The sequence below is a fragment of the Ursus arctos genome, unplaced genomic scaffold (assembly GCF_023065955.2).
Source record: "Ursus arctos isolate Adak ecotype North America unplaced genomic scaffold, UrsArc2.0 scaffold_22, whole genome shotgun sequence".
Lineage (NCBI taxonomy): Eukaryota > Metazoa > Chordata > Mammalia > Carnivora > Ursidae > Ursus > Ursus arctos.
The window spans coordinates 10,418,536-10,429,092 of record NW_026622897.1 but is presented as its reverse complement, the minus strand read 5'-3'; the positions used below and the strand labels follow the sequence as shown (position 1 = coordinate 10,429,092).

The following is a 10,557-nucleotide window of genomic DNA, read 5'->3' as shown; positions in this document are numbered from 1 at the left end:
AGGAAAATAAGACAGTTATAATGCAATATAATAAATGTCATCTTAAAGGTAAAAATCACAGAAGACTGTCTGCGAAGGGACTGAGCCTTATAAAACTGTTATTGCCAGGCTCATCTCAGACGTTTCCCCTCCACTCCCAAAGTTTCATAGATGAAAGCAGAAGCCCTATTATTTTAAAGCTTGCTCTTGAAAGAGATTGCAAAGCATTCCTTTAAGCCAGGCAAAACAGTTATGCAAAATGTAAGTAAGGGCCGTCCTTTTGGGAGGTAACCCAAATGCGTGAAGTTCCAGAAGTTGTGGCCTTTGGGTAAATGGCACTGGGTTTAAGAGCCCTGTCTCCACAAACTTGGTTGCTTCTTTGTGGCCTTGGTGGTTCCTGGGGAGGTAAGTGAGCTCTTCTCAAGAGCAGTTGTTTGCAGAAAGGAGGCACAGCCCTGGTCATCCCCACCTGCTTATAGGATCAGAGTTGGACTTGGCTTTCTCCATCCAGCCTGGACTGACCTGTTAGTGTCCTTCCGGATGGAATCTCTAGAAATTGTAATGTGAATGTCCTAGGAGATCGAACAATTGAAAACAACCTGGAAATGGACGGATATTGTCTTGTGACTTGATGGTCCTACACAACCAAATGAACCTACATGTGTGATAATAGACTCTCGGGCTCTGATGTGATTGTCAGGACATGTGGGGGCAGAGGAAGGAAGGAATCTCCCTGCGGGACACAGCGATGTTCTCTGTCAGTAATCCTGGGGAGAGGGAAATCTTGGAATGAGAAACAGACTGGAGAGATGGGCCTCAGACCTGGGGGACAAGGACACCCCTCTCTCTAGGGAAGGGGTAGGCAAGCTGCTTCTGTAAATATCCAGAGAACAGATATTTTAGGCTTTGCTGTCCATACCTACGGTTTCTGTCACAATTACTCAACTCGACCATGATAGCACAGAAACAGCCAGAGACAATACATAAACGAACAGCCATGGTGGGGTTCCAATAAGACCTCACCAGACAGGCAGCAGGCTGGGTTTGGCTCATGGGCCATAGTTTGTCTACGTCTGTTTTAGAGCATCATGGCGATGGGGCCTAGGAACCAGGGAAGGTAGGCATGCCATGGGCAGGTAAGTGTAACTCCAAGGAGATGCTTGTCCAAGAGCTATGCCAAGAGGCCACCTTCTAGGGACACCTGGGTGGCTCAGTCAGTTAAGCGTCTGCCTTCTGCTCGGGTCATGATCTCGGGGTCCTGGGACCCAGCCCTGTGTCAGGCTCCCTGTTCAGCAGCAGATCTGCTTCTCCCTCTGCCTCTCTCCCTCCCCGTCAGCTCGTGCTCTCTCTCTCAAATAAATAAAATCTTAAAAAAAAAAAAAAGGCTACCTTGCAGAACCCTCTGAGGATACGAGCGCTGAAGATACCTGTTTCTATAGCAGATGTGAGACGGTGCCTGTTACCTCTCTTGCTAACTCCTGAACTTCTCTTCATGTAGAAGTCACAGCCTTGGCCTAGCGTGTTAAAGGAAGTACGAGAAGGGCCTGCCCCAGACTTAGGACCCAGGAGCAAAGGGGACGGCTGTTCTCTGACCCCAGACTTGGTGGTAGCACCAGTGAACCCCCGCAGAGGATGGGGTCCCCAGATAAGGCAACTATTGGGGAACAGGAGAAGCATGTTCCCGAGAGAGAAGGAAGCAGCAGCTCCCCTGGGAAAGAGAGCTCATCAGGGCAGACACTGCTCTGCAGGCCTGTGGGGGCGTGGGCCACCGTACCTGGGATGCTTAAGGAAGAGGAGGTCGTCTTTTCTAACCATGGGCAGTGGAGACTGGGTGTGTCGGCTGCTCATCCTTGGGTCCCCATAGCACACCCAGGAGCACGGGGTTGGCGGACCCCAGTGGCTCCTCCACTGACTGACTGCGCCCACCCTGTCGGCCACAAGCCGTCGGGCCCAGCCGTCAGACTCCGCGCAGCACCATGACCGTGGCGGTTAGAACCGAGGACCGGGGTTAACTGGGCCAGGCAGAGGAATTGCTTTAATTGCAACCACAAGGGGTCATACAGATGTGCTCAGCTTCCGCCCCACCAGGGAGAACAGCCCTTCGTTGTCACACATGGTGGAAGAATAGCTTTGGCAGATGACCTCAAACCGCTCCACGGAGTAGCCAGCCTCTCTCACGGCAGCCTCTATTGCCTCCTGGCCCAGGCAGAGGCTGGAGAACCTCTGCTCGCCGATCATGTAGTAGCTACTCTTCAGGGCGTCCACCACCACCAGGAAGCCCCCCGGCTTCAGCAGGCTGCCGAGGTTCCTGAGGGCTGCGCAGTAGGCCGGGAGGTCTGGGCAGGCGGCGTCCAGGCACAGCGTGCTGAGCAGGCAGTCGGCCGGGGGCAGGGACACGGCGCCCAGCGGCCGGCTCTGAGTCACATCGCATTTCAGGACCCGCGTGACCGCGCGCCTCAGCTTCTCCTCCTTCTCCAGCTCCTTGGCTCTGGAACACACAAGCCGACAAGCACCACTTGCCCCTGTGCTCATGAGAACCCCGGCTCTCTTTGGTCGGGGCTGAAAATGACAGGGTCGTCCCACATGGTATATCCCTGGGGATATCCCTGCTGTAAGAATGGGGAAAGGAGACATGAAGGGCCATTTTGCCATAGGAATGTGACCATGTTACCCTGTGCTGGGCTAAATCCCCTTGTCAAGCGAGTGATAACATGAAAATGATAATGGAGTACATCCCCGCTTCTCCCATGGACTGGAATCCTCCTCCACTGCTTAGAATAGTGTCTGGCTCATTTATTATTATTATTATTATTATTATTATTATTATTATTACTTGTTTGTTTGTGAATTATTCCACTTGTCTTCTCTGCCAAACTGCAACATAGCAGCCACCTGACTGATACGTATCAGGCAATAATGGCTCTAAGATGTGGAGACAGTATTTCTGCGTAGCCGCTGAGAAGTGAGTTGGGTCATCCCCAGCCATTTACAGAAATGGTCAATAACCACAACACAACCATGACCAGGGCCCCTCTAGAAAGAAGAAAACCACTAGTTGCCATTCTTGAACCCCGCAACATATTCCAGACAGAGAGTGTTTTCTCAAGGGGGTCATTTTCTCGGTAGTCTTGCTCAGAATACTGTCCTTTTCTGCCAAATCAGCAGGGTTTCCTGAGAGAAAACCCGTTTGTGAAAGAGGCAGAGGAGGCGAGGGCAGGAGAGGAATCGAGTGTCTTGGATCCTTTTGGAATTTGTTAGGGGAGGTGCGAAGGAACAAGCTGACGGATGACCTAAATTAAATGAGCATATAGAGTGTACAGGAGAAACTGGAGAAAGAGCCCAGGAGAAAGAATGGCAGAAAATCAGAGAGCTGCGAGAACACCTAGAACGAGTGTTTAAAGTGCCCAGAAGGCCACAGAGCCCAAATAATAAGAGTGATGACTGACTATCCAGCACTTTGACAAAGTCAATCAGCAGAGAGAGCACGAGGGGTGCAAATGCAGGCCTACATTCCGGCAACACACAGTCCATTGGCTCCAGAAGAAGACAGCCTCTCAGGCAGCAAGGCTTGACGGAGACAATGGCCCCACAGAGGACGGCCCAACATCAGAGCAGGTGAGAGAGGGACTTACCCTGGAACCACTTCTGGTCACATGGAAAAGTCAATGGTTCAAATAAAACTTGGAAGTGGATGTCCACAGAGAATGATTTGGGATAACAGCAACTAGTTGTGAACATTCTATTTCAATATTTAGTTAAAATCTTAAACCCAGGGCATCTGGGCGGCTCAGTCAGTTAAGGGTCTGCCTTCAGCTCAGGTATGATCCCAGGATCCTGGGATCAAGCCCCGTGTTGGGCTCCTTGCTCAGTGGGGAGCCTGCTTCTCCCTTTCCCTCTGCCTGCCGTTCCCTCTGCTTGTGCTCTCTGTCAAATAAATAAATAAAATCTTTAAAAAAAATCTTAATCCCAGTGCATAAAATCAGCTATTTATAAACATCGTTTACATTATAATTTTCCACTTAAGAGGTTTGGCAATAAGCACATGAAAAAAATTTTCAACATTTTTGGCCATCAGAGAAATGCAAATTAAACTGTGAGATACCACTTCACATCCACTGGGACGCCTATACTAAAAAAGACAATCACAAGTGTTGGCAAGGATGTGGAGAAATGGGAACCTCCACACACTACTGGTGAGAATGTAAGTCCAGCTATTTTGGAAAACAGTCTGGTAGAAGTTCCTCAGGTTAATCATAGAGTTACCACATGACCCAGGAGTTCCAAGAGAAATGAACACATACGCCCGCACAAAAACTAGTACCTGAGTAATTATATCAACATTATTCATCATAACCAAAACATGGTGACCACCCAAATGTCCATCAACCAATGAAGAAATAAATAAAGCGTGGCATACCCATGCAACGGAATCATAGTCAGTCCTATAAAGGATGAAGTGCTGATTCATGCTACAACATGGAAGAACCTTGAAAACAGGATGCTAAGTGAAAGAAATCAGAAATAAAAGGCCACGTATGGTATAATTCCATTTACATGAAATGTCCAGAAAAGGCAAAGCTACAGAGACCAGAAGCAGACTGGTAGTTGCCAGCAGTGAGAGGATCCGGGAAATGGGACTGACTGGCAGTGGGTACAGGGTTTGTTCAGGAAGTTATGAAAATGTTCCAGAACTGGGGTGAAGATTGCACAACTACGTGGTAACATGGAGAACTACCCAATTGCACACTTTAAATGGGTGAATCATATGTGATGGTAATTTTATCTTGGGAAAGCTGTTACACTAAGGAGAGAAAGAGAAGTAGCTTAGCAAGGTATTGGCTTCCGGGAATTCCTACCAGCCAATAAAGTGGGAGAGACAGGGAATGATAATTACCTTTGGTTGGGTCTACCTACTCCCCTGTCGAGGGTAAAATGGTACTAGGCTGACCAATTTGTCCTGATTCGTCTGGACTTTCCTGGTTTTCCCACTGAAAATCCCATGTCCTGGGAACCCCTCTCAGTCCTGGGCAAACAGGAAGTTTAGTCATTCTAAAAGCAGGGACATCGGTTACAAAGCTGCTATTCAACCTCCTAGAACGTGGGTGATTTGACTGAACATTTAAAGAATAAAAAATAACAATTCAACATTACGGAAGTCTGTGAAACACAGATTTGAATAGGTAAATTAATCTAGAAGAGAAAAATTCAAATAACCTATCTGCACATATGGATAACTGAAGTGTAGACAAGAAGCTGAAGGAGTGACAACATGGTGTGTTTTTTTAATGTGTTTCAAGATGATCCTCTATGTTGGGAACACTGTGGGCTTGTGTATTTAAGTGATGACGTCAGAAGCACATTGGACATCTGTGCCCTATGGTGTGTTAAGCTGTTTGAAAGACACGTGTTACCACAGAACTAGTCCTTGCCAGTCAGTTGATGATGGAAATTGTTCCCAAACAGGGAGACACATTGCGAAGTCTAGAAACCTCACAGAGAATGTGCCAATTTGAAAGGGAAATTGTCTGGAAACACCCACTGCCGTGGAGGCCTGCTTGTCCCTGGGCACAGAGCAAACACCGGGGGACTCGGTGGCCCAGGTAGCTGTGCCAAGATGCCACCTCAGAGCTTCCGAGTGCCTGCACCGAGCCCACGCCCAGGGAAATGGACTGGCCTGGAGACACAGGCAAGTACTGCTCACTTCAGCTCAAGGGGTAAGGAATCAACACACAACAGAAAGGTGTTAGGTGTTTCCGCAAGAAGCTAACGGCAGTGTGACAGTTTCTCTAGGTCTGAGGGTCTGCTCTTTCCAACACATCACAACATAGAAAAGGGCAGCCATTTCCTCTGTAAATATGCAATCCACAAAGCCTGAGGGAGCTGGGGGGGGGGGGGGGTAGAGAGTAGGGCTCCTGGAGGAGCAGTTGGTGAGGGCGTATTCCCACGCCCCAGGAAATTACCCTGAGCTTCAGAGAAGGTTCCTCCTGCCTCATCTCTGCAAGGCAGCTGGTGGACCAGAAGCCCCTGGATGAGATCTTTACATGACGCTCACCCTCCAAAGCCCTGTCCCCAGAGGTTCCTGCAGGCCCTCCTGAGCAAAATGTGTTAAAGATATAAAAAGCTACCTAAGCTTGAATACCAATGTAAGGACTGTACGAGCCAGGAATAATCATTAGTAAGCCTTTGGTACAGGCCGCAGCTGAGTCAGGTGAAAGACAGACATTTCAGGAGGGAGAGGCTGGGAAGAAAATGCGTGCAGTTACTTATCTTACAATTTTTTTTGAATCTCTGTGATGTGGCAGCAAGGGTGCTGGGCAATGGGGACCCAAGATAGAACAAATGAGAAACAGATCCTATCATCATGGGGATTACAGTCTACAGTAGTCTGGGGCAGAGGGGAGAAAGAATCAATCCAATGGTCATCCACAAAAATGACAATTTAATACTGTGATAACCATTAGGAAGGAGAGGGACATGGCGCCAACAAGGAATGTTGGAAGCTTGACTTGGTCTAGAGTATCAAGGAAAGCTCCTCCAAAACGGAGTCAGGTAAGCAGAGACGGAATAGGCGAGGGTTCACTAGGCCACAGAGAGTAGGGAGGGGAGGAGAATATTCCAGTAAGGGAAAATAGCACGTGCAAAGGCCATGTGGTGGGAGGAAAGATGGAGAGAAGGCCAATGAGGCTGGATCTGAGGAAAAAAGCAGAGCATGGCAGAAAGTGAAGCAATGGGGGCCAGCAGGTGCTGGACTAGACAGGGCTTTGGGGGCCGTGTTAAGAATTTTGCTTTTTCTCCTAAAAGCCATGGGAAGTTACGAAGGGGAGCTAAGCAAGGGAGTGGTGCAATCGGATCTACAGTTTGAGGTGATCACTTTGGGACAAGAGTGGAGGTGGAAGGCCAGTTAGGAGGGAAAGGATGGTGGCCTGGACCAGGAAAATAGCCTGGATAGAAAATATTGGAAGGCATATACCGGTTTGAGAGAAACTCAGAAGTAAAATGGGTAGAACTTGGTGCTGCTCACAGAACATGACTGAGAGGGAGGGGCGCCTGGGTGTCTCAGTTGGTTAAGTGTCTGCCTTCAGCTCAGGTCATGATCTCCAGGCCCTGGGATCAAGCCCCATGTCAGGCTCCAAGCTCAGTGGGGAGTCTGCTCTCTCTCCCTCTGCCTCTGCCCCTGCTCATGCTCTCTCTGTCTCTCTCTCTTTCTCGAATGAATAAATAAAATCTTAAAAAAAAAAAAAAAAAGAACATGACTGAGAGGGAGAAGGCAAGTTTGGCTTCTAGGCTTCTGGCTTGTTCAAGTACTTAGATGATGGCAACACCCAGGGAAATGAGAGTACCAGAGACAGAGCAAATTTGGGAGGATCAGAGCTCTATTTGGGGCACTTTCAGGCACACGGGTAGAAAGGCTTACAGTTTGAAGGAAATGGCCAGGTGATGTTTTCTCAGCCTGCCCTGTGTATTTTCCCAGAGAGATAATGCAGGGAGAACGTCTGAGAGACAGGCATGCTTTTAAAAGGGAGAAACTTTTCCTGGGTATCACTGAAACAGTCACCATGACCATCAAGATCTTGAAGTTGAGAAGGAATATCAATCTTTGACAAGACATGAAAATACAGAGATGCTTCAGCATAGAGGAAGTTCAATAGCTTTGTGGGACAAATGCGGCTCAAGTGTGTCTATTTTGGGCAACAAACATTTTCTTAAATAGACACGAGAATCTTCGTACGGAGAACGTTTACCTCGTCTCTACAGGTGTTCAAACTTCCCTCTGTCAGGCACGCAGGGGAAGGTGGAGGAGCTGCTCTCTGTAGAGACATGGGGTGGGGGGCTCCAGCTTCCCCAGACCCCTCCAGGCTGCCCTGAGGACTAAGGAGAACTTGCAGAGCGCACCGGTAACTCATTCCCACTCACCAGTACCTCCTGGTGTACCTGTCGGGAAGCTCGTTCTAGACACCAGTAGTTCCCAAGCCGTAAAATGCATACCATCCCCCACAGAGCGCATTAAAATGCAGGTTCTCTGGTTCTGAAGGTGGGGAGCAGGGCCTGAGAGCCTACATTCCTTAACAGGCTCCAGGTGATATGGAAGCTGCTTAGTCCGAGGACCACAAGGCAGGCCACACGCGATTTCCAGGAGCCAGCGGTTCATCAGTGCCGTTTCTAGGATTTCTTAAGGTAAAAGCTCATTTTCCTTGGCTCGTGCTGGAGCTGTAATTTATATCTTAGCATGTGACTCTCTGACTTGATAAATAGTGTGAAGCCAGAATTTGGTACCAATGCCTTATAACTTCTTGGATAGTTTTAAAAATGAGTGGTTTCTAAATGAATGAGTCACACTGCAAAGGCAGAGGAACAGGAGACAGCTCGAATTGTCTTTGGCAGCAGTCAGCACAAGAAACAGCTTCAGATAAAGAAGAAATAATCTCAGAGGAAATAGGTTGTGAGCTGATAGAGGTACTTGAAGATGCAAGAAAGACATAAGTCGAATGGGATCACTATCGTTCTCAAAATCGTTGAAGCCACAGCATCTAGCGCAGGGATAAGAGCGAGAATGCAGAATTTTACAGTCCAAAACTGCGGTTCCTTGCTCGAACAGCGACTGGGAAAGGACAGTTTCTCGGGGGCCAATTGTTACAAGCTGATGATTTTGGCATGAGATAAGCAGCAATGCTTTTAGCATCCTGCTAGATTTTAAGGGCTCATTTCTGAATGAGATGGAAAGGCTTGTGATAAGCAGGGAAATTGAGAAGAAAGTTCTAAAAGCCTTCTTGACATATGATTTGGACCTCAGAAAGGTATATTGTCTGACTGACTGAGGACTCTTTTATAAACTTTCCCTGAAATTCTATAAATCCTGGGAAATACCTTACTTATTCAATAACTTTGAATATTGCCCAAATCCTCATAGCTACAGGATTTTCCCCCCTAGTTAATACCTGTTTTATTCTGTGGAATCACCTAGTTGATAGAAAAAAAGAGGTTTGAAATTACATTTATTTTGAAGAACATTATCTTCAGTTTGAAGACGACAGCTAGCATAAAATTCTAAGTAAAGGGTTTATAGGTTAAAATGGCGTATGAAAGTAGCCTCTCAACTTCTTACTAAATGCCAGGAGGGGAGAAGTGGAGAAATATTCAGGCAATACTAAACAATTTTATGGTGTTTTTCACGTGTAAAGGCAACAAAAGCACATTCCCAATATACCCGGGCTTAGAAAATGTCACTTACGTGTTCTTCTTAAAAACATTAGTTGGAGGCCTATTCAATGGACCAAAAGATGAATCAGAATTAAAAACTCAACAACTAGAAAAATCATATAAAATGAACATAAAATTAAAATGTTCCCATAATTGCGGATACGATTACAAAATGAAAGCAAAGGTCCAAACTGATCTTGAAAGAAAATATGAAAATGATGCTTTAAATTAAAATATTTGGACTGAAAATCTCCAAATTTTTAAAAAGATTTTATTTATTTTTGTGTGTGAGAGAGAGAGAGTGCATGAGTGGCAGGGAGAGGGAGAAGCAGACTCCCTGCCGAGGAGGGAGCCTGATGGGGGGACTTGATCCCCAGGATTCTGGGATCATGACCTGAGCTGAAGGCAGACGCTTAATGGACTGAGCCACCAGGCACCCCTAAAATCTCCAATTTTAACAAGAAACACTGGGGAGAGAGATGACAGAAGGACTTTGGGTATCAAAAATGGCTAATTTCCTTATATTATGAGGAAGAAAAAAATTACTGATTCTTACCTGACATTGGTAAGCTGAGAGAATTCGTCTCTAGCAGACCTGCATTTTAAGAAATACTAAAAGAAGTTCCTCAGGTGAAGGGTAGTGATGCCAGATAGAAGTCTAGATCTGCAGAAAGGAATGAGGAATACTAGACAGGACAGATATGCAGATAAATACAAAAAACTTCATATATGTTCGTTTAAAATACTACTGACAAATGTGAATATATTTAAAACTACTGAACTGTATACTTAAAAATAGTTCAGATGCTAAATTTTATGGTATGTGTTTTTTAACTACAATAAAAAATAAAGCAATAAAAAATAAAAGCACTACTGACTTTTTAAAGCAAAAATAATAACAGTGTATTATAATGTTATAGCATATATAAAATAAAATATATGACGGGTGTTTAAGGCAAGAGTGGGATAAAGGAATTACACTATGGAAATATCCTACATTGTTCATGAGGTATTAGATATGTTAAAAATACATACTGAACGTTTTGGAAATATTACACATGCACACACATATATACACTCACACAAAACACAAAAGAGGTCAATAGAAAAGATCAGAGTCAACAGAGAAGATAAAAAGGAATACTAAAAATCTTTATATTTATACTAATGGAATATCAAACATTATTACACCAAGGAGAAGCAGGAACAAAAGCATAAATGTTGGCCATGTCTTCAGTCTCACCTCAAGGTACAACTGGGGCGAATTTGCTTCCAAGCTCACTCCAGACAAGTGAGTGAGAGGGAACACTCAATAGGGAAGCCATAGTATTTTTGTAAGCTAATCTCAGGATTGATGTCCCAATACTCTGCTGCATTGTA

At 45.9% G+C, this 10,557-nt stretch overlaps 1 protein-coding gene across 2 annotated transcripts in view; it reads right to left on the bottom strand.

Annotated features, from left to right (window-relative positions):
• Positions 1 to 1,987: 1,987 nt before the first annotated feature.
• NNMT (nicotinamide N-methyltransferase) overlaps positions 1,988 to 10,557 on the bottom strand; it is a 39,555-nt gene continuing 30,985 nt past the window's right edge. For both annotated transcript variants that reach the window (XM_048217219.2, XM_026505721.4), the window contains exon 3: positions 1,988 to 2,467. In XM_048217219.2, coding sequence (XP_048073176.1) covers positions 2,035 to 2,467 — 433 coding nt within the window. In that variant the 3' untranslated portion in view covers positions 1,988 to 2,034. The remainder of the gene's footprint in view (positions 2,468 to 10,557) is intronic.